General features: G+C 41.5%; 1 protein-coding gene across 2 annotated transcripts in view; it reads left to right on the top strand.

Moving 5' to 3' along the window:
* Positions 1–24,953, top strand: part of slc17a9b (solute carrier family 17 member 9b) — a 53,384-nt gene that overhangs the window by 4,422 nt on the left and 24,009 nt on the right. For both annotated transcript variants that reach the window (XM_068000490.1, XM_068000492.1), the window contains exons 2-3: positions 12,506–12,703; positions 15,776–15,915. In XM_068000490.1, the coding sequence (XP_067856591.1) occupies positions 12,506–12,703; positions 15,776–15,915 (338 nt within the window). The remainder of the gene's footprint in view (positions 1–12,505; positions 12,704–15,775; positions 15,916–24,953) is intronic.

Raw genomic sequence — 24,953 nt, 5'->3', positions numbered from 1 at the left:
CCTCCCCTCCCCTCTCTCCCTCCTCCCCTCCCCTCTCTCCCTCCTCCCCTCTCTCCCTCCTCTCTCTCCCCCCCTCCCCCTCCCCCTCCCCCCTCCTTCCCCTCCCCCTCCCCCCTCCTTCCCCTCCCCCTCCCCCCTCCTTCCCCTCCCCCCTCCTTCCCCTCCCCCCTCCTTCCCCTCCCCCTCCTCCCCCTCCCCCCCTCCCCCTCCTTCTCCTCCCCCCCTCCCCCTCCTTCCCCTCCCTCCCCCTCCCTCCCCTCCCCCTCCCTCCCCTCCCCCTCCTTCCCCTCCCCCTCCTTCCCCTCCCCCTCCTTCCCCTCCCCCTCCTTCCCCTCCCCCGTTTCTCCAACAGCTTGTCCCATTTAGGTTACCCTTATGTGAGGTTAGCTCTCTGTGGCAGGTGGCTGCTCCTGCGGCAAGAAATTTAAAGGGTGAAGTTTTCCCGTGCTGCTAGTAGCAATACCCAGGAGATTCATACCCTATTGCGGAAGACTCCTGGACAATAGGGGGTGGTTGACAATCCTAACATAAAGGGATATCTGCCACCTAAATTAAACTGAACTCATGTCCTATTGCATTATCCATATGACTACTTGTTTTCACTGTCGTAGGCAGAGCCTTGCGTTTTTGTTTTTACAAAGCATACAATTGCCAAATATGTTTCCCTCCTCCAAAGCACTGATAAAAATCCTAGAATTCCAGGTGGCTTCAAATGTAATTTGATTTCTTTGGTCGCTGTAAATCACTGGCCTTGGTGTTTTTGAGTTGTTAGTTGCTTTTTGTGTTGTGAACGTAGGAACCGGTGTAGGCCATTCAGCCCCTCAAACCTGTTCCGCCATTCAATTGGATCATGACTGATCTGTATGTTAACTCCATCTGCTCACCTTAGTTCCGTAGCCCTTCATACCCTTGCCTAACAAAAATTTATCAATCTTAATTTTGAAATTTTCAATTGACCTAGCCTCAACAGCTTCTTGGGGGAGAGAGTTCCAGATTTCCACCACCCTTTGCATGAAGAAGTGCTTTCTGACTTCACCCGTGAATGGCCCAGCTTCAAATTCAAATTGATGCCCCCTTATTCTGGACTCTCCCACCAGAGGAAATAGTTTCTTTCCATCTACCCCATTAAATCCTTTAATAATCTTAATCACTTCAATTAGATCACTCCTTAAACTCCTAAACAATCTAGCTTATGCAACCTGACCTCATACCTTAACCCTTTCAGCCCCAGTATCCTTCTAGTGAATCTGCACTGCACCTCCTCCAAGGCCAATATATCCTTTCTGCGGTGCGGTGCCCAGACCTGAATGCAATTCTCCAGATGGGGCCTAACCAGAGCTCGGGTATAGCTGCAACATAACTTCTACCCCTTTTGTATTCCAGCCCTCTTGAGATAAAGGCCAACATTCCATTAGCCTTTTAAATTATTTTTTGTACCTGTCCACTAGAATTGAATGATTTCTGTACTTGGACCCCTAAATCTCTCTGCTTGTCCACAGTTCCTAGCTTCTCACCATTTAGAAAATACTCTGATCTATCTTTCTTGGGTCCAAAGTGGATGACCTCACACTTTCCCACATTGAATTCCATCTGGCACAGTTTTGCACACTCAGTTTATCTATCAGTGTCCCTTTGCGACTTTCTGCTCACATCTAAACTATTTACTGTGCCACCTAACTTAGCGTTGTCAGCAAACTTAGATATATGGCTCTCTATTCCTTCATCCAAGTCATTTATAAATATAGTGAAAAGCTGTGGCCCCAGTACAGATCCTTGGGGGACACCACTAGTCACATCCTGCCAATTTGATTACATACCCATTATCCCTACTCTCTGTCTCCTACTTCTTAACCAATTCCCTATCCAAGCCATTGCTTCCAATTCCATGCGCACTCATTTTTGTTAAGTCTCTTGTATGGAACCTTGTTGAATGCCTTCTGGAAGTCCATATATTACATCCATGACACCCTCTTATTTACTACGTTAGTTACTTCCTCAAAAAATTCAACTAGGTTCGTTAGACATGATTTACCTTTTACAAATCCATGCTGGCTCTCTCTGATCAGCTCATATTTATCCAAGTGCTCAGTCACTCTGTCCCTAATAACTGATTCTAGTAACTTCCCCACAACTGACGTTAGACTAATAGGCCTATAATTTCCTAGTTTATCTCTCTTATCCTTCTTAAATAGTGGAGTGACATTGGTAATTTTCCAATCCAAGGGGACAATTCCTGAATCAAGAGAGTTTTGGAAGATCATGACTATCAAATCAACAATTTCCTCACCTACTTCTTTTAATACCCTAAGGTGGAAACCATCAGGTCCTGGAGATTTGTCTATCTTTAATAATATTAGTTTCTCCATCACCATTTGTTTAACTAATATTGAATCTGGTTAGTTCCTCCCCTTGATTTATTTTTAGTTTTCCTTGTATTTCTGGTATTTTGTCCTCATCCTCTACTGTGAAGACCCGATACAAAATAGCTATTTAGTAAGTCTGCCATTTCCTGATTTCCAATCACAATATCACCTGCATCACATTAATGGGCCCATGTTACTCTTAGCCGCCCTCTTTCTCTTAATATATTTGTAAAAACGTTTGGCACTGTCCTTGATGACCCTCGCAAGTTTTTTCTCGTATTCTCTTTTTGCGGCTCTTACCTCTTTCTTTGTATCCCTTTGCTGTTCTTTATATCTCTCCCAGTCTGTGGGATCGCTACGGTTCTTTGACTTCATTCGTTTAGTTTCATACTATCTCTCACTTCCCTTGAGTTTGGCATTAATGGTACTGTATTGACACATATATAGGCCACCTCTGTAAAAACTCAGCAGCCCAAACTCAAGCTCTACTCCTAGGAAAAAATATTGGTCACAGCCTTAATGTAAACTGATTCTTTTTTGCTTTAAAAAGTATGGCCCACATCACGATAAATACAGACGATGAATGCCATTCAGCCCATCTTAGCTCATCCATTCAAAAGTAAACTCTACAGTCCCTCATCATACCCTCCAACAGTATGTTGAATGACTCCAAATGTTCGCCTTCACTGCTGAACATTTATTCCAACTGTGAAGAAATTCTTCTGACATCAGTCCTAAACTTGGCCGTCACAAGTTTTGAACCCATCTCCCCTGGTCCTTCTGTTATGGTTCAACTTGGTTTACCTTTTCTGTTTAATATCTTGCATATTTAATTCAGGAACCGTTACTTTAGATTGGAAAATTGCACATGTCACTCCTCTATTTAAGAAAGATGAGAGAGGGCAACCAGGGAATTATAGATCAACAACAACAACTTGCATTTATATAGTGTCTTTTAATGTCATAAAATGTCCCAAGGTGCTTCACAGGAGCGTTATCCAACAAAATTTGACAGCGAGCCACATATTTGGACAGGTGACTAAAAGCTTGGTCGAAGAGGTAGGTTTTAAGGAGCGTCATAAAGGAGGAGAGAGAGGTAGAGAGGTTTAGGGAGGGAATTCCAGAGCTTAGGGCCTAGGCAGCTGAAGGCGCTGCCGCCAATGGTGGAGCGATTAAAATCGGGGATGCGCATGAGGCCAGAATTGGAGGAGCGCTGAGATCTCGGAGGGTTGTAGGGCTGGAGGAGGTTACAGAGATAGGGAGGGGCGAGGCCATGGAGGGGTTTGAAAACAAGGATAAGAATTTTAAAATTGAGGCATTCAGGACCGGGAGCCAATGTAGATCAGTGAGCACAGGGGTGATGGGAGAACAGGGCTTGGTGCGAGTTAGGATATGGGCAGCAGAGTTTTAGATGAGCTCAAGTTTATGGAGGGTGGAAGATGGGAGGCCAGCGAGGAGAGCATTGAAATAGTTCAGTCTGGAGGTAACATAGGCATAGATGAGGGTTTCAGCAGCAGATGAGCTGAGGCAGGGCGGAGATGGGCGATGTTACGGAAGTGGAAGTAGGCAGTCTTGGTGATGGAGCGGATATGTGGTCGTGGACCACTTAACCTAACATCTGTTGTCAGGAAATTACTAGAATCTATAATTAATTAAGGTTACAGTGACTGAACACCATGAAAATTTTCAGCTGATCAGACAGAGCCAGCATGGATTTGTAAAGGGTAGGTCATGCCTGATGAACCTAATTGAATTTTTTGAAGAGGTGACTAAAGTATTGGACAGGGGAATGTCTATGGATGTTGTTTATATGAACGCCAAGAAGGCATTCGATAAAGTCCCTCATAAGAGACTGTTGGCTAAAGTTGAAGCTCATGGAATTGAGGGCAAATTATTGACCTGGTTAGGAAATTGGCTGAGTGGTACGAGACAGAGAATAGGGATATGGGCAGGTACTCAAATTGGCAGGATGTGACTAGCGGTGTCCCACAGGGATCTGTGTTGGGGCCTCAACTATTCACTGTGTATTTATTAACAGTTTAGATGACGGGAAAGAGACCCACGTATCCAAGTTTGCCGATGACACAAAGATAGGCAGCATTGTAAGCAGTGTAGATGGAAGCATAACAACATTACAGAGAGATATTAATAGATTAAATGAATGGGCAAATGGATTTCAATGTAGGCAAGTGTGAGGTCATCCGCATTGGACCTAAAAAGGATAGATTAGAGTACTTTCTAAATGGTGAAAAGCTTGAAGCAGTGGAGGCCCAAAGAGATTTAGGGGTCCATGTACAAAGATCATTAAAATGTCATGGACAGATACAGAAAATAATTAAAAAGGCTAATGGAATGCTGGCCTTTATATCTAGAGGACCAGAATACAAGGAGATAGAAGTTATGCTACAGCTATACAAAGCCCTGGTTAGATCACATCTGGAGTACTGTGTTCAATTCTGGCTTCCACACCTTAGGAAGGTTATATTAGCCTTGGAGGGAGTACAGCATGGATTTACTAGAATAATACCTGGACTCTAAGGGTTAAATTTCGAGGAGAGATTACACAAACTAGGGTTGTTTTTTCTGGAATTTAGAAGATTAGGGGTGATTTGATCGAAGTTTTCAAGAAATTAATATGAACTGATAGGGTGGATAGAGAGAAACTATTTTTGCTGGTTGGGGAGTCTAGGACTAGAGGACATAGCCTAAAAATTAGAGTCAGGACTTTCGGGAGTGAAGTTAGGAAACACTTCTACACGCAAAGGGTGGTAGAGGTTTGGAACTCTCTTCCGCAAACGGTAGTTGATGCTAGCTCAATTGTTAATTTTAAATCTGAAACTGATATACTTTTGGTTAACAAAAATCTTAAGGGATATGGGGCTAAGTCAGGTATGTGGAGTTGGGTCACAGATCAGCCATGATCTCATTGAATAGCGGAACAGGCTTGAGGGGCTAAATGGCCTACCCCTGTTCCTATGTTCCTACTTCTATAAGGTAATCTCCTCTCCAGGCTGACAAGCTTTAGCTTTTACTAGTTTATCCTGATTGCTTAGTTCTCCAATGCTGAGGATCAGCTCCCTGTCTCTCCTCTGAGCTAATTCCAGAGTTTGAATGTTTCCCTTCATTCTTGGTAACCATAACTAGACACAGTACTCAAGGTGAGTTCTTACGAAAACACTATACACTTCTAACATAATTCCTCTGATTAATAATCTATTGATTACCAGACAATATAATGCAGTGTTTTATTTGCTTTAGTTCCTGTTCCAATGTACTTGGACATGCCAACTTCCAAGTCAATCAATATCCTAGATATCTTTCAACTTCATCTTTTTGGTAGTTCTACACTGTCAATACAGTATGTATGTCACCCATTTTTTTCTTCAATTATGTAGTACCTTACACATACTTGTTTTAAATTTCATCTGCCCTCCCAACGATTTTATTTAACTTCTTTTGTAGGTTCCTGGTTCCTTGTTGACTCTTTTTCTTCCTGCTTCCCTGCAGTTTGGTATCATCTGGGAGTGTGACTACATTGTTTTTTGTTGCAACAAGTTGTTGATGTAAGTTAGAAACAATGTGGGTGCCAGCATTGGTCCTTGACCTATTCTATTTGGTACTCCCCCTGCCTGCCCCACCCCCCACTTTTTCCCCAATACCTGACTCTGACATCAATCCCCTAACTAGTACCCAATGTTTCTCTTCTATGAGATTTAATAATGAAGTAAATTAAAGGCAGTCACAATGTTTGTAGTTATGGAGCAAGGGAAAAAAATAACGGGCCATAATTTGCTGTGGCAGGGCTTCTAACAGCATCTGCCTTTAGTTGCCCTTGCACGTTTATGTTTTTAGATTTTTTTTTGCATGGCAAGTTGCTGACAGTGCGAGCAGATAATGGCGCAGCGAGGGAAACAGGGCATCTGGGACCTGAGTGAACAGGGCAAGCAACTGCGTATCTCCTTAACCAATCACATTGAAGGATTGTGACATTAACAGTGCAAGGACTGAGACGAAAGTGTGAATTCAGTGTCAAATCAGGTACATAAAGAGAGGGAAAGAAAGAAAGATTGGATTAAGAGAGAGAGAAAAAAGAGGCAGAAAGGAAAAGTAAAATTTTTTTTACACATTTACATTTAAAAATCTCCAATAACAGTTAAAACCTTAAAAAATGAGACTCCACACTTGTAATTAATTTTCAATGCCAGAGAGGTTGGCTAGCAGTAATTAACACTTATGACGTTGTTAAAAGGGTACTTAGACTGAAATGGACAAGACTTAACTTTCTGTGGCAAGTTTAGTTCATGTCTACTGTGCAAATACAGCAACTTCACTCCATTCAATGCATTTCAAAGGTGAGGCAGGCAGCGAGATGCTGTATTCGCGAAGCTAACGGTGGAGCAGCGCAACTAGGACAGCAACCTTTGGATATTCGCGTTTAACCACGCATGTGCCCCTTGCCTGAAGTTGCTCTAGCATTTGTGCATAAATAATGGCAAGCGCTGTTAGCCTCACTGTTATTATGACAGCAATTTCTAGCCCAGTGTTTTTGTGTTTGTTGGAACTCTGCACACGAGTTAAACTGGATGAAATTGTTCCTGAGGTTTGTCTGTATCTGACTTGTAAGAAAAAGTTACGTAGAAACAGCTTTGGCAACTGAAACATAAATGATCTCTCCTCGGATATCTTCATTTGCAGCTTTTACAAGTCTGGACTCAATTTGGTAAACGACTTAAAAGATATTTACAACTGATATATCTATATCATCTTTGATGAAGTAAGGGAAAGGGTTGATGAGGGTAGTGCAGTTGATGTGTGTATATAAACTTTCAAAAAGGCATTTGATAAAGTACCACATAATAGACTTGTTAGCAAAATTAAAGGCCATGGGATTAAAAGGACAGTGGCAACGTGGATACAAAATTGGCTAAGGGACAGAAAACAGAGAGTAGTGATGAACGGTTGCTTTTCCAGAATGGAGGGAAGTATTCAATGGTGTTCCCCAGGGGTCAGTATTAGGACCACTGCTCTTTTTGATATATATTAAATACCTGGACTTGGGTATAGAGGGTATAATTTCAAAGTTTGCAGATGACACGAAACTCAGAAATGTAGTAAACAGTGTGGAGAATAGTAACAGACTTCAGGAGGACTTAGACACAGTGGTGAAATGGACAGTTACATGGCAGATGAAATTTAATGCAGAGAAATGTGAAGTGATACATTTTGGTAGGAAGATGAGGAGATGCAATATAAGCTAAATGGTACAATTTTAAAGGGGTGTAGGAACAGAGAGACCTGGGGGTACACATACACAAACCTTTGAAGGTGGCAGGACAAGTTGAGAATGCTGTTAAAAAAGCATATGGGATCCTGGGCTTTATTAATAGTGGCATAGCTAGCAAGGAAGTTATGCTAAACCTTCACAAATCACTGGTTAGGCCTCAGCTGGAGTATTGTGTTCAATTCTGGGCACCGCACTTTAGGAAGGATGTCAAGGCCTATAGAGAGGGTGCAGAAGAGATCTACTGGAACGGTAACAGGGATGAGGAACTTCAGTTATGACTGGAGAAGCTGGGGTGTTCTCCTTAGGACAGAGAAGGTTAAGGGGAGATTTGATAGAGATGTTCAAAATCATGAAGGGTTTTGATAGAGCAAATAAAGAGAAACTGTTTCCAGTGGCAGAAGTGTCGGTAACCAGAGGACACAGATTTATGGTGATCGGCAAAAGAGCCAGAGGCGACATGAAGAAACATTTTTTTTACTCAGCGAGCTTGTAACGTTAGAGCATCACACCTCAATTGTGGCTGGTTCACATCAAAGATAGCTGCAGAGCAAAGAAATTGATATTTGAGCCAATCACAAATCACTGTCTGTTCTGTGAACCATGATTGCTTTGCATTTAGTCAGTGGTCAGGAAGTAGTTTTTGATTGGCTCACTCACCAGAGTTAGCAGCCTCTATCTCCTTTGAAAATATTTCCTGCATTCTGTGAATGTTCAAGAAAGGTGTTTCTCAATGACTCTCCTTATATTTGTGGCCTATCAATGTTGGTTCGCTGAGTGCTTGACTTGGGCCATCTGTATTCCTGCTCCCGGGCGAGTGGCAGCCACAGGCTTTGTTTGTTGTTCAGCTGGCTTCAGCTTCTTCTTGAACCTGAAGCACTGTTTGCATTTAGCCCTCTCAAGGTGTACAGGCCACAGAGCCTATGATTTTTCTGATTGTCTGTTGAACTTTGTCCTCAAACGTACTGTCGCTTTGTTTCTTAGATACTTGAATGTTAGATCTTTCATGCAAACTATTTACAGAGACCACTTGTTGTCTTAAGCACACAGGCACTAGAAACAAAAAGCAAAATACAGCAGGTGCTGGAAATGTGAGAACAAAAACAGGAAAAGTTGGAAATACTCAGCAGGTCAGGCAGCATTTGTGGAAAAATAGAAGTTGACGTTTCAGGTCTTAGACCCTTCCTTAGGACTGAAAGATATTACAGATGAACAGCCTTTTTAAAAAAAGAACAGAACAAGGGGAAGGGAAAAAAATCTACACACAGGAAAAGAAATAGAATGACTTGTGATGTGCTTGGGTAGACAACAGGAGATGGTTGAATGGCAGAAGTGACACTAGCAGGAGGCATAGTGAGAGAAATAAAAGACATATGTCTTTTTCATGCTTGCCTTCCTACCTATCCCCCTTTAGCTATTCACATACTCACTGTGTCTCTTATGAGTATGTGAATAGCTAAAGGGGGATGGTTAGGAAGGCAAGCATGAAAAACTGGCAAGGCAGAGCAGGCTGCAGTGGCCTGGAAGTCTGGTGGAAGAAAAATTAAGTCCACACCATGGGTGCAGACCAACCCGTCGGTAGTGTTCTGATCAGGATATTGCTCACAATCCCAAGTACCAACCCGCTTTGTCCCTCCATTCCTGGAAACGCCGGCACACCCACACCCATCCCACATTGCCAGCACCTTCTGCCAGAGAGAAACCGGGAGCTATAGTTAAGATCCAAATTTGTTAAAGTCAATGTTAATAGCAGAGGGCTGCAAAGTGCCTAATAGAAAGATGAGGAGTTGTTCCTTGAGTTTATGTTGAGCTTCATTGGAACAGTGTCGAAGGCCAAAGACAAAGAGGTCAATGTGGGACGGAGAATTGAAATGTCAAGCGAACAGAGAGCTCAGGGTTGCAGAATGGAGACGCTCAGAAAAGTGATCACCCAATCTGCGTTAGGTTTCCCCGATGTAGAGGAGACTGCACTGTGAGCAGTGAATACAGTATACTAGATTGGAGGAAGTACATGTAAATTGCTGTATTTCACAGGAGGAGTGTTTGGGGCCCTGGGCAGTGGTGTGGGAGGAGATGAATGGTCAAGTAATGCAACTCCTGCACTTGCATGGGAAGGAAATAGTGAATCGGACGGACGGACGCACGCTGAGTTCCAGTGACATTGTTAGTTGCATTGATTTCAATGGAAATAAAAATCAGGAGAGATGTAAAACAGCCGACTCGCTATCACCCATTGTATTCTTGCACAAAGTCAAAATCTACCCCTATGTGTTTTGTATTTACTTGCATTACAAATTCCATAGAATTTTAAACAACTACTTGTTTTTATACAGTGACTTTAACATACGTGTGCCAAGGTGCTTCACAGGAAAAAAAAACAGTGAGTTGTCACTGAGCAGCAGGGAGAGAAGGATTAGGCAAGTTGAGATGATTGAAGAGGTAGATTTTGAGAAGGCTTTGAAGGTGGTTGCAACTGGAGGCCAAAGATCAGGTGGCCCAAAGGCTGCCCGCTGGCATCAGGACAGGGCTGCTGGCAACAAGCTAAGTGTGGGAGGGAGCAGGGTTGTTGCGAGGGTCTTGTGGGTGGGTGGTGGGGAGAGGAAGCCTGGGGTAGCAAAGGCCCAGACTGCATTAGGGTTAGGGTGGGGCCTGGAGGAGGAGGCTGTACCAAGGAAAGTTTTTTTTTAAAACTTGCCTTCAGTGGCCTCGCTAGGTTCCCGACAGGTTCACCTGGCGGGTGGCTGGTGGGTCCCCCACTTAGGAGCAAGTTAAATTTCCATCACAGGGGACCGCAATTTGTATTTATTAATGAGGCTCCTGCCAGAGTCCCGTGGGAGCCTCATCCGCTACCAAAACCAGCAGCACTAAAATTTCAAATCAGTGGGAAATACAGCCGCTCCATTTCAACTGTTCCATTGCTCTTCTCTCGCCGATTGAGGAGAGTTAAAATTGCCTGGCAAGTTTAGTTTTCAGGTGAAGTGAGGTTAAGGGGGTGGGAGGGGGGTTAATTGGGCCAAAGTGTGCAGACATAATTCAGTTCCCATTTTAAAGTAAACATTATGTCCTTATTTTTATACTGCCATTGTCCATATTTATACCATTATACCTCCTGTAGCACCCCCACTGGCAGAAGGGTGTAGTTACAGTGCAACATTATAAATGTTAAAACTGATAATGGAAAAAAATGTCAGGAAGTACATGCAGACATAAGATTTCTAATATATTAAATTCAGTAACGGAGCCAGTCACCCTTCCCAAACCCTTTCACCTTAGCTCTGATTAGGCATATCTTTAACAAAGAACTCTATTCATTCCTAGAAAATGTGTAACTATTTGATTTGAATCTGATCAATTGAAAATTGTGTTTCTAGATGCATAGTCTTGTGCTTTTTTAATAGAATATATACTTCACCACCCATCAACAAGCCTTGATTTATTTTTGGGCCACCCTCCATGCACTTCACTAACCCTCTAATCCTTGCTCCTGGTGAAGAATTTCCCCCTTTCCCCACTGTCATTTGTTGATAATTTCTCTTGCTCAGAGTCATCTTCCCTCTATCTTTCTAGTACAATGAACAGTCACTTCACACTGTCAACCTTGGGTGGGAAGAATGTTTTGATCTTAAGAGTATCATGTCTCTGATGATTGGGAAGTAGAATGCAAATCACAATTTTACTATTTGACTCTAGAAGCAGATGATGTTTATTTCCCTCCACCCTTCCCATTAATACCAATACCTTTGTGAATGAGAAACCTTCAGCTGTGCATGAGGAGCCATCAACTATGAATTTGCCACATTTATTGGTGCCTAAAAAATTGGAAATTGGCCTCTCCTCACAAACAGTAACTTAGTGTTTTGTTCGGCAGTAATTGGCATTAGACAGTGCCACTTTCTGTCTACAGTTGTATTTTGTTCAGCATGTGACCTGTTTATGTTCTGTTAAAGTACCACTGCCACCCCTATGTGCCCTGGCTCAGATTGGGAGTTTAGTGTGGGGCAGTGCATGTCAACACTCTGTAACACAGTATGTTGGCGCATCAATGCATGCCACTTGCACTGACCCCAAACTTAAATAAGTACTCCAGGGTTGGACTGTACAATGGGTTTATGATCCAGTTTGTATCTAAAAAAAATACTGTAACTACAAAATAATTTTACATGTTACTGTATTTCAGAACCCCAATGCATATTTTTCTGTGCACAAAGGAAATATATTTAGAAATTGTATTGCCATCTCCCTCGATGGCCAAATGGATAAGGGAATTGTTATGTGCTATATAGACCAGGAGGTCTCCAGTTTGATTCCTGACCTGTGTTGAATGGTTAGCTGGTTTCAGCTGGACATCATTTGAGGATCTGGGCCAGGGAGGGAAAACAAAATTGGCCTAGGCTTTTGCTCTTGATAGCCATTCATGACTTATTCAGGAAAATAAATGTATGTGGACATTGGGTGAGAACAGAATTGGGCTTGGCTGTGATGCAGTTCACAGTGGAAGAATCTGCCGGTGCACATGTGAGGAATGGTCGCTTGGAAAAGGTGCTGAATGGCTCCAATTCACTGTGGAATGTAAGGAGGGAGAAGAGAAAATGGGAGCAGTGTGACTGGGGGAAGAAGAGACTGGAAAATTCTACCTGGAGGACATTCCTGCACTTGTCACTGCACAGTGTATTATACACAAACTCTAGTTCTATTTTCTGTGTGCAGACAATAAAATATTTACTTTGAAGTATGTTAACTATCCATGCTCATGTTCTTTGGAAAACAGCCAACATCACAGCTTGCATCATTGTGCCCACAGCAATATTTTCATGATGTCTCCAAAGTGGTGAGGTCATTTTGTATTCCTTGATTCCAACAGGTTAGAAGCCAAGACATGGATTGCCTTTTTGTTCATGGGCACATGCCTGCTGTACTGTGCCAGAGTAACTCTGCCTATCTGTGTAGCTGCCATGGCAGAACAATTCGATTGGGACAAGAAGCAGTCTGGCATTGTACTTGGAAGTTTCTTTTGGGGCTACTGCTTGACACAAATCATGGGTGGTTACATCAGTGACAGGTGAGAAGGAGATCTTGTGTTAATCTTTAAAACTTTATATTTGAGTAGTTACATGAAATAACTTCTGCATTTTAAAAGGTGCTTTATTAGAGCACATTACCTGTACCATAATCAAAGATAAACATTTCAATCTGCTTCTGATCACTGTGTTGGTGAGTTTGGTCTTGGGCTATGGGACACATCTCGAATGGCTGACGTAACCTCAGAGTCCATTAATCAACAGACTTTCCTTTGTAGGTGCAAGTGACTATTAGTTGGCCTGAACACAGTGTTCTTCACGCAAGTGAAAATTTAAAAAAAGCAAACGATGATTAAGTATGAAATAAATTATTTTAATGAGTGCCACCACATGGCATCATGTTGGTACTTGGTCTGTGAAAGGGGCACGCTCTACCAGCCAAATAACCTTTTCTTGTTCTGTGCTTTCATGGAACTTTTTCCAATATGTTATTCATTTGATTCCTGTACTTCTTACCTGATTTTTCTGATGCGTTTTCCTCTTTGCTCATTAGTAAAAAAAAAACTAGGGGTACATGTAGAAAAATAGCATTATAGGTATGTTAGCAGTTGTTATATCATCCACTAGGATAAAGATGTACCAGAGAGGGCATGATGAAGTTGTAATTAAATGGCCAATCAATACATGTCAGAAAGTGGTTGCTTTGTTTTTTATAATGTGTATATAACTTTCTGGTATGTATTTATTGACCCTATAATTCCAACTCGTCATGCGATATATATTTATGAATTTCATAACTGCCAGCTCACTCTTCGCTGTAGACATGTTGCTGTTTCAGTGAACATGGCCTTACATGTTTGAGGTTACTCAACTACATCTATACAATCTCTCATGGTTGTGAGTAAGACCTGAAGTGCCCAGGTAAATAATTTAAAAATAAGTTTTAAAATTTTAATTTGGCTATGTACTCGTGAATGTAATGGTGAAACGTTGGAATTCAGGAGCTAGGCTGATTGCTTGAGCAGAATCTAAATGTGGAGTAGTGATTTCTGTTCCAAACCTCCCATCAATGTAGAATATGTAACTCCCAATCACCAGGACAATGTTTTCTAATTATAATGCTGCCCTTTATCTATATGGGCATGTAGTATTAAACATGTGAACTGTGAAAATATATGGCATTTATTTTTATCAGTTGGCAGCAAAATGTCACCACTGGTCATGCAACACCCTCCCTATCTTAAGTTTTAATACTTCAAAATTCATTTGCTTGGGTGATTTTTATTTTGCAATTTCACTCAACTCTGACTTAAAGAACTTGCATTATATAGCCTCTTTCACAACCTCGGAACACATCAAAGTGCTTCACAGCCAATTAATTACTTTTTGAAGTGTAGCCACTGTTGAAATGTGTAATGTATGTAAAAGTGGCAGCACAGCAAGGTGCCACAAACAGCAGTGAGATAAATGACCAGTTTTAGTGGAGTTGGTTGAGGGATAAATGTTGGCCAGGACACTGGGTGAACTCCTCTGCTCTTTGAGTAATGTCCTCCAGAGAGAGCAGACAGGGCCTCAGTTTACCATCTCATTGAAAGACAGCACTTCCAACAATAACTCCCTCAGTGCTGCACTGAAGTGTCAGCCTAGATTATGTGTTTAAGTCTTTTGGAGTTCGGCTTGAACTCACAATCTTCTTATTCGGGTGAGAATGCTACGAAACAGGATTGAGATTTTCTTTGAAGCAGCAAAGTTATTAAAACACATTATTATGATCTTCCATTTTTAGTCTTCTGTTTTTGTTGTAGTTGCATTATGCACAAATTGCACTGCTGCTTTCCAGGGATTTTTTTCCCTTGATCAATGCGAGAATATTTTCCTTCTGTGGGTAGTTTGTCCAAATCACCATTTTGTTTTTGATTTTTTTTCTTTTTCTGTCTGTAATAATTTCCTATTTTTAATGGTTTTGAAAGTTACCAGTCTTTCCTGTGTAACTACAACAAAATATTATTTTCTAACTTGGCTGCATAAACTGTACAAGCAGAAGCTAAGCTGCACTGGTGGTGCAGAAAACTACAGAATTGAATTCCAGAATTTTCTGATAAAGTAGCAGATGGTGGTTCCGACAGGTTTATCTGTGCTTAATTTGGCTCGGGGTGGGGAGAGGAAAGGAGAGAACTAAGACTCATTTAAATGACAATATTAAATGGTCTGCTTATTCTGTACATCTGAAATGTTATTTTCTTTTTAGGGTAGCCTACAGTGTTCATTCTTGTCCTACCTCTGTGTGTGTTTATAACAAATTAATAGCTGCTATAATATTTTGCTTATATCACTGTTAATCTGTTTCCAAATTTCAATCAAAGCATCCTAGTTTAAATTTGTGACTTGATTTTTATGAGCCGTCAAAATGGGGTAGATTTTCCATTTTCACTGCCTGGATGGTAATCTAGCAGGGTGGGTCGTATGCTCTTTATAGAACCTGCCTGATTTTCATTCCATTGATCTCAATAGAATGAAGGGTGTGCAATCTCCTCTGGCACCACCCAGGTGATGAAGATGTAAACTTACCCCAATGAAACCTTTCAATGTTGATGCAGCTCTGCTGTTTATCTGCTTGTGCATCACTGGTGTAACAGCTGAGGTCAATTTAAAGAGGCGGGGTGGGGGGGGAAGAGAAACTTCAAAATCTTTTTTGTCTAGCAACAGGAAATGGACCATTCTGATATTGCCCACTTAGCATCAGGTCTCCTTAGGGTTTAGGATTAGTGCAGTTTTTTAAAATTAACCCAGAGTTCTGAAATATTAACCTGCCTTTTCTCTTTACAGTTGCTAACAAACCTGCTGTTTTCTCCCGCATTTCTCTGCTTTTAATTCAGATTTACACCATTTTTTCTGTATTTGTAAAAAGAAAGAACTTTTAATACCTTAAGATGTCATAGAAGTGCTTCTAAATTGAAGTTACTGTTATAATGTATCATGTAATGTGTAACATACCTTACTTAATAATGATAATGATACCCAACTGGGCTGCAATTTGCATTCATGCTTTCTCAGTGAAAATGCTATATTTTTCATTAAGGATCACTGACAAACTATCCATTTTTTTTAAACAGATTGGGTGGCGATAAAATACTTCTGCTTTCAGCAGCTGCCTGGGGATCAGTAATCATCCTAACTCCACTTATTGCACACTGCAGCTCTGCACCAATCGTTCTTTTAACCATATCCAGATTCCTTATGGGCCTGTTACAGGGTGAGTAGCAACAATGGGGGGAGAGGGAAGATATATTTTCTCTCGACATTGGACCATAATTTGCTGTGGCAGGGCAGCTAACAGCATTTGCCGTTAGTTAGACTTGCCCTTGCAAGTTTAGGTTTTTAAATTTTTTGTGTGCCAAGTTGCTGCAAGTGCGAGCTGATAACGTTGCAGCGAGGGGAACAGGGCATCTAGGACCTGAGTGAACAGGGCAAGCAACTGTGTATCTCCTTAATCAATCAGATTGAAGATTGTGAAATTAACATAGAATCATAGAAGTTTACAACATGGAAACAGGCCCTTCGGCCCAACATGTCCATGTCGCCCAGTTTGTACCACTAAGCTAGTCCCAATTGCCTGCACTTGGCCCATATCCCTCTATACCCATCTTACCCATGTAACTGTCCAAATGCTTTTTAAAAGACAAAATTGTACCCGCCTCTACTACTGCCTCTGGCAGCTCGTTCCAGACACTCACCACCCTTTGAGTGAAAAAATTGCCCCTCTGGACCCTTTTGTATCTCTCCCCTCTCACCTTAAATCTATGCCCCCTCGTTATAGACTCCCCTACCTTTGGGAAAAGATTTTGACTATCGACCTTATCTATGCCCCTCATTATTTTATAGACTTCTATAAGATCACTCCGAAACCTCCTACTCTCCAGGGAAAAAAGTCCCAGTCTATCCAACCTCTCCCTATAAGTCAAACCATCAAGTCCCGGTAGCATCCTAGTAAATCTTTTCTGCACTCTTTCTAGTTTAATAATATCCTTTCTATAATAGGGTGACCAGAACTGTACACAGTATTCCAAGTGTGGCCTAACTAATGTCTTGTACAACTTCTACAAGACATCCCAACTCTTGTATTCAATGTTCTGACCAATGAAACCAAGCATGCTGAATGCGTTCTTCACCACCCTATCCACCTGTGACTCCACTTTCAAGGAGCTATGAACCTGTACTCCTAGATCTCTTTGTTCTATAACTCTCCCCAACTCCCTACCATTAACGGAGTAAGTTCTGGCCCGATTCGATCTACCAAAATGCATCACCTCACATTTATCTAAATTAAACGCCATCTGCCATTCATCGGCCCACTGGCCCAATTTATCAAGATCCCGTTGCAATCCTAGATAACCTTCTTCACTGTCCACAATGCCACCAATCTTGGTGTCATCTGCAAACTTACTAACCATGCCTCCTAAATTCTCATCCAAATCATTAATATAAATAACAAATAACAGCGGACCCAGCACCGATCCCTGAGGCACACCACTGGTCACAGGCCTCCAGTTTGAAAAACAACCCTCTACAACCACCCTCTGTCGTCAATCCAATTTTGTATCCAATTGGCTACCTCACCTTGGATCCCGTGAGATTTAACCTTATGTAACAACCTACCATGCGGTACCTTGTCAAAGGCTTTGCTAAAGTCCATGTAGACCACGTCTACTGCACAGCCCTCATCTATCTTCTTGGTTACCCCTTCAAAAAACTCAATCAAATTTGTGAGACATGATTTTCCTCTCACAAAACCATGCTGACTGTTCCTAATCAGTCCCTGCCTCTCCAAATGCCCGTGGATCCTGTCTCTCAGAATACCCTCTAACAACTTACCCACTACAGATGTCAGGCTCACCGGTCTGTAGTTCCCATGCTTTTCCCTGCCGCCCTTCTTAAACAAAGGCACAACATTTTCTACCCTCCAATCTTCAGGCACCTCACCTGTAGCTGTCGATGATTCAAATATCTCTGCTAGGGGACCCGCAACTTCCTCCCTAACCTCCCATAACGTCCTGGGATACATTTCATCAGGTCCCGGAGATTTATCTACCTTGATGCGCGTTAAGACTTCCAGCACCTCCCTCTCTGTAATATGTACACTCCTCAAGACATCACTATTTATTTCCCCAAGTTCCCTAACATCCATGCCTTTCCCAACCGTAAATACCGATGCGAAATAGTCATTTAGGATCTCACCCATCTCTAGTGGTTCCGCACATAGATGACATTGTTGATCCTTAAGTGGCCCTACTCTCTCCCTAGTTACTCTTTTGCCCTTTATGTATTTGTAGAAGCTCTTTGGATTCACCTTTGCCTTATCTGCCAAAGCAATCTGATATCCCCTTTTTGCCCTCCTGATTTCTCTCTTAACTCTACTCCGGCAATCTCTATACTCTTCAAGGGATCCACTTGATCCCAGCTGCCTATGCATGTCATATGCCTCCTTCTTCTTTCTGACTAGGGCCTCAATCTCCCGAGTCATCCAAGGTTCCCTACTTCTACCAGCCTTGCCCTTCACTTTATAAGGAATGTGCTTACCCTGAACCCTGGTTAACACACTTTTGAAGGCCTCCCACTTACCAGACGTCCCTTTGCCTGCCAACCGACTCTCCCAATCAACTTCTGAAAGTTCCTGTCTAATACCATCAAAATTGGCCTTTCCCCAATTTAGAATTTTAACTTTTGGGCCAGACCTATCATTCTCCATAGCTATCCTAAAACTAATGGAATTATGATCACTGGTCCCAAAGTGATCCCTCACTAACACTTCTGTCACCTGCCCTTCCTTATTTCCCAAGAGGAGGTCAAGTTTTGCCCCCTCTCTAGTCAGGCCATCCACATACTGAATGAGAAATTCCTCCTGAATACACTCAACAAATTTCTCTCCATCCAAGCCCCTAATGCTATGGCTGTCCCAGTCAATGTTGGGAAAGTTAAAGTCCCCTACTATTACCACCCTATTTTTCTTGCAGCTGTCTGTAATCTCCTTACATATTTGCTCCTCAATTTCCCATTGACTATTTGGGGGTCTCCAGTACAATCCTATCAACGTGATCTCTCCCTTCTTATTTTTCAGTTCTACCCATATAGACTCCGTGGGCGAACCCTCGGATATATCCTCCCTCACTACTGCCGTGATGTTCTCCCTAATCAAGAACGCAACTCCCCCTCCTCTCTTACCTCCTGCTCTATCTTTCCTATAGCATCTGTAGTGAGAAGGAAGTGTAAATTAGAGTGGGCAAGTTCAATATCAAATCAGGTTCAGGAAGAGAAATAGAGGGAAAGAAAGATTGGATTAAAACAGGAAGAGACAAAGGAAAATTTTTTTAAAAATCATTTAAAATTTTACATTTTTAAAATCTCCAACAACAATTAAAACTTGAAGGAACGAGACACCACACTTTACATAGAATTACATAGAACGTACAGCACAGAAACAGGCCATTCGGCTGAACAGGTCCATGCTGGTGTTTGTACTCCACATGAGCCTCCTCTCTCCCTACTTCATCTAACCCTATCAGCATATCCTTCTATCCTTTCTCCCTCATGTGCTTATCTAGCTTCCCCTGAAATGCATCTATGCTAGTCATCTCAACTACTCCTTGTGGTAGCGAGTTCCACATTCTAAGTACTCTCTGGGTAAAGAAGTTTCTCCTGAATTCCTTATTGGATTTATTAGTGACTATCTTATATTTATGGCCCCTAATTAACTTGTAATAGTTAATCTTCAGTCAGAGAGGTTGATTGGCAGTAAGTAACACTTATCACTTCGTTAAAAGGGTACTTAGACTGAAATGAGAAAGACAACTTTCTGTGGCGAGTTTAGTTCATCTCTATCATACAAATACAGGAACTTTACGCCTTTCAATGGTGAGGCAGACAGCGAGTTGCTGTTTTCATGAAGCTGATGGAGGAGTGGCGCATCTGGGACAGCAACTCTTGGATTTTCGTGTTTAACTGTGCATCTGCCCCTCACCTGAAGTTGCTGTGCGATTTGCGCTTAAATTACAGCGAGCACCATTCACCTCACAGTTTTTTTGACAGCAAGTTCTGGCCCACAATGTTTAAAAGCATTCCAGAGTGGATGAATGCTGGGATTTTCCCCCAACACTTGGATTTGCTAATTTCCATACAGCCAGATTTGGCAAATCAAAAGCCAGCAACTTGCATATGCTGTCACCACAAAAGAGAAGTGCTAGCTGGCCAGTCAGCCGCTGCCTTTTTCATAGCAAAGCCCCAACAATCCATTGTTTTTCCCAGAACTCCTCCTTCCACCCACAGAAAAAGAGGCCCAGAGAGAAGATTCAAAACAATGTGGAGAATCGGAGTGGTGTCAGTCCAGTTCATGGGACACTGGCACCAGTACTGGGACAGGAAGGAGCTGTACTGCTGGGATGGGCTGTGTCTGAATTGGGCTGGAGGCAAGGTCCTAGCGGAATGGATAAGTAGAACTGTAGAAAAGACTTTAAACAAGTAAAGGGGTCGAGGTTTGGGTGGATGTAGAATCATAGAATCTTACAGCACAGAAGGAGGCCGTTCGGCTCTTTAAAAGAGCTGTCTAATTTAGTCCCACACCCCAGCTTTTTCCCTATAACCCTGCAAATTATCCCTCTTCAAGTATATGTATGATTGCCTTTTGAAAGTTCCAATGGAATCTGCTTCCTCCTTCCTTTCAGGTAATGCATTCCAGATCTTAACAATCCTCTGTGAAAAAAATTCCCCTCCTTTCCCCTCTAGTTCTTTTGCCAATTATTTTAATTCTTTGACCTCTGATCACCGACCCACTTGCCAGTGGAAACAGTTTTTGTATTTGCTTTATCAAAACACCTCATAATTTTGAATACCTCCATTAGGTCTCCCCTTAACCTTCTCTGCTCTAAGGAGAACAATCCCAGCTTCTCCAATTTTTCCACATAACTGAAGTCCCCTATCCCTGGTATCATCCTGGTAAACCTCCTCTATACCTTCTCCAAGGCCTTGACATCCTTCCTAAAGTGTGGTGCCCAGAATTGTACACAATACCCCAGCTGCTTCTATTTTCCGAATAAGTCTGTTATGTGGTACTTTATCAAATGCCTTTTGAAAGTCCATTTATACAACATCTACTGTATTACCTTCATCAACCCTCTCTGTTACTTTATAGTAATCTAAAGATAAGAAAAAGAGGGGCTGAGTGCAAAAGTCAAAGTACAAAAAGAAAAATGACATAAATACTCAGGATGCAGAAAAGGTAGTAAAAAAAAACTGATAAAAATAAAGCAGGAGTAATAAAAAATAAAAGCATACTAAATTGCCTATATATCAATGTATAGAGCATCAACAACAAAACAGGGGAATTGGAGTCAATAATTAAGTGAGGAAGTAGATGGAATAGGAATAATGGAAACCTGGCTGCAGACATGACAGGATTGGCAGTTAAATATTGCAGGCTATAATGTGTTTAGAAATGATAGGGAAGGAAGAAGGGCTGGTAGGGTAGCTGTGTTAATCAGAACTAACATGATGGCAGTAGCAAGAAAGGACATAACTAGCAGATAGAAACAATCCATATGGATTAAGATCAAGGATAGGAAGGGATCAGTCACACTATTAGGGGTATATTACAGACTACCAATTGGTGGAGAAATATGTTGGCAAATATATGAAATGAGTTTTTTAAAAAACTATTAAAATCATGGGGAATTTCAACTACTCCTTAATAAACTGACTGAGAGGGAGTGAAAGGGGAGAAGGGGATGAAGTTTTTACAATGTGTACAAGACTCCTTTCTGATGAAATATGTACGAAACCCAACGAGGGAGGAAGCACTGCTAGACCTAGTAATGGTTAAATGAACCAGAGCAGATAGGTGAAGAAAGACATGGGAGAACATCTAGGGAGTAGTGATAACAATATAATAAGGTTTAAGATAATGACAGGGAGATATAGATAGTACAAAGACTAAAGTAATGGATTGGGGGAAAAGCCAACTATGAGGGAATGAGGATGGAGCTAATGAAGGTAAACTGGAGAAAAATATTGACCAGGTAAAACAGTGGGCAATATTTAAAGGAGATATCAGAAGAGTTTAGGAGTAATATATTCCACTAAAAAATGAGAACAAACCAGCCAAGAATGAGATACCATGGATAAATAAAGAGATGAGGATAAAATTGAATCAAAAGAAAAAGGCATATGCAAAGTACATAACAATAGAGGAGAGGACGACAAAAGGGAATATGATGAACTTAGGAAAGAGGTTTAAAAAAAAAGACAATTAGGTAGACAAAGAGGAAATATGAAACTAAAAAGGTAAGAAACTAAATTGGGTAGAAGAGCAAAGAGAATTGGGAATACAGATCCACAAAATCGCTAAAAGTAGCAACACAAGTTGATAAGGCCATAAAGATTGTAAAAAGAGTACTGGGGTTCATTTCTAGTGGAAAAGAATACAAAAGCAGGGAGGTAATAAATTTATATAGAACCTTGGTTTGAGCACATTTGGAATATTGTGTGCAGTACTGATCTCCATACTAGAAAAGGGATATTGAACTATTGGAGAAAGTGCAGTAAAGATTTCCAAGGATGTTACCAGAATTGAGAAGATGCAACTATCAGGAAAGCTTGAGCAGGCTGAGGTTCTTTTCTTTGGAAAAGAGAACATTAAAAGGAGTCCTGACAGAGGTCTTTAAAATCATGTAGGGGCTCAATAAGGTGGATATGGAGAAACTGTTTCCATTTGTTGGTGAATCCAGAACAAGGGGGCATGAATATAAGATAGACAGTAACAAATCAAATCAAAAAAAAAATTAGGAGGAATTTCTTTACAAAGAGAGTGGTGAGAATGTGAAACTCACTGCCACATGGAGTGGTAGAAGCAGATAGCATTGATACATTTAGAGATAGTCTTGAGGCAGGCATGAGGGAGAAGGGAATAGAGGGATGTGGGGAGAGGTAGAATGGGAGGGGGCTCATGTGGAGTTTAAACACTGGCAAAGATCAATAGGGTTGCATGATCTGTTTCTGTGCTGTAAGATTCTATGTAATTCAATGTTTAGTGATACGATAAACATACAACTTTGTGATTTTGTTACATCTGGTGCACAGAAGAAATCTTCCCATTAGGTTTAATTTTTAATTCATGGTATTGGGATCAACTTTAGTTTTATTGGACTCTGCTTTAGTTGGGTTGGACCAAAGCCATTAATACATCACATGTAAATTTGGCTCAGGACTCGATGTAAAGTCAGAATTTCCTTTTGAAATCAAACTACTGTCAGGGACTGTGATTGTTTTTTTTAAATGTGCTTTTTCTATTTCTGTTTCTTTAAACATTTAGTATAAACTGAGTGTTGGAGAAACTGGCTGGGAGGAGTTGGTGAGTCTGTATGAGGAAGATGAATTATCACATAGATAAGCAGGTGAGGGAGGTCATTCAGCCCATCTAGCTCATCCTTCCATAGAAACCTATGATTCCCCCCATCACAACAACAGGCTGCCTCTTGAACAACTGCAGATTTTTTTTGCCTCCATTAGCCCATCACAAATCTATTTCAGGTAATGATCACTCTTGGTGTGTAGAAATGCTTCCTAACATCAGTCCTGAATTTGCCTTTTAGTAAGGCATTGCTTGGTGAGTCATTAAGAGTCCTTCAGTGATCACTTCAATTAATTGTACTTAATTAAGTTCCCTTTATATGGTCCGGCTTAGTAGATCCTTAATCTCTTCAATACTTTCCATTTAAATGACAGTTTCAAAAATTTCTATATAAATAAAATGCAAAAGTATATTGAGGATTTTTTTCATTTGACAATTTTGAATAGAAATGTTGATGGCGAGACTTACTTAGTTTTAAGAATATTCTTGCTGTAGTATCTTGTGAAGTGATATGTACTGCAAAGAAAATGAAAGCAGGTAATTTTCAGTTTACTTTTCAATTTCTACAAATATTTTTGAACCTGCTGGCGTCCCGCCACGATCTTGCCGACTGCAATTTTAAATTGCAGGCATGAAGGGCAACCACCTGAAGCCGGTGGGGTCCTTGTTTAAATAAACAGATTAGCCTCTGATTATGTCATCGGGGCCTGCAATCTTAACCTGAGGCCTAACCAGGAAAGCTGTGGTGGGCTCCCCTCTAGGGCCAGAAGAGGCATAACAAGGTAAGTTATTTTTAAGAAACTTTGGGCCTCTCCTGCCTTGGGCTTCACCCCCACTCCTCTTACTGTAATCCCTTCCGTTTCCCCTCTCCTGACCACATTTCTTAGTGCCGGGGACTGTTGCTTCTGGTCCCCGGTGGTGGCTTCCTGTTGCCCGATTCTTAACATCTGGGCACCCATTTCCCGCTGACCTCCGGGCTGTCTTGGTCAGGAAGTCGGCTTGCTCACTAGGCCACCATCCCATCCGGGAGTTAAAATTGACCCCTGAAGGTCCATGTTGAGGGTTTAAGATGTCCATTTTGTAATTTCTAAATCTGCAAATTTGCATTGAGTTTCTGAATCCAGGTCATTGATGTGAATTAGAAACAGCAGTGGTCTCTGCACTCTGCACTCTTCCTCCCTCTTCCCCTCTTTTTCTCCCCCACCCCCCCCCCCCCCACATTCTGACAACTCCTCTCCAGAGTAGTCGTGTTGAAGCAACTATATATTCCCAGCAAAGCTTAGATAGTTTTCAAATAATCACCGGGAATGTGTGAATGTGGCCTGTGTATGTGTTGCAACACAAAATGAGTTGAACAAATATCAAGTGCACAAAACAATGGCAGATGAAATTTAATGCAGACAAATGTAAAGTGCTACACATGGGCAGGAAAACTAAACATACGTACATACTTCATGAATGATGTTGAAATAGCTTAGAACAAAGTTGAAAGAGACCTAGTAGTCTTAGTAGACTCTATGTTAAATATGTCTTATTAAAAATATCTGGCATCTTGTTTATGTTAAGATCTACTTTTTAATCTGGGTTCAGCACAAACACTTTACACATAAGAACATGAGAAATAGGAGCAGGAGTAGGCTACTCCTGCTCCTGCTCCTTTTTCTCGAGCCTACTCCGTCATTCAATAAGATCATGGCTGATCTTCGATCACAACTCCACTTTCCTGCCCTATCCCCATATCCCTTGATTCCCTTAGAGTCCAAAAATCTACCGATCTCAGACTTGAATATACTCAACGACTGAGCATCCACAGCCCTCTGGGGTAGAGAAGATTCACCACCCTCTGAGTGAAGAAATTCCTCCTCATCTCAGTCCTAAATGTCTGACCCTTTATC

The sequence above is a fragment of the Heptranchias perlo genome, chromosome 19, assembly GCF_035084215.1.
Source record: "Heptranchias perlo isolate sHepPer1 chromosome 19, sHepPer1.hap1, whole genome shotgun sequence".
Taxonomy (NCBI): domain Eukaryota; kingdom Metazoa; phylum Chordata; class Chondrichthyes; order Hexanchiformes; family Hexanchidae; genus Heptranchias; species Heptranchias perlo.
Note: the sequence above shows the minus strand (reverse complement) of the source record. Positions and strands in the feature narration are given on the sequence as shown.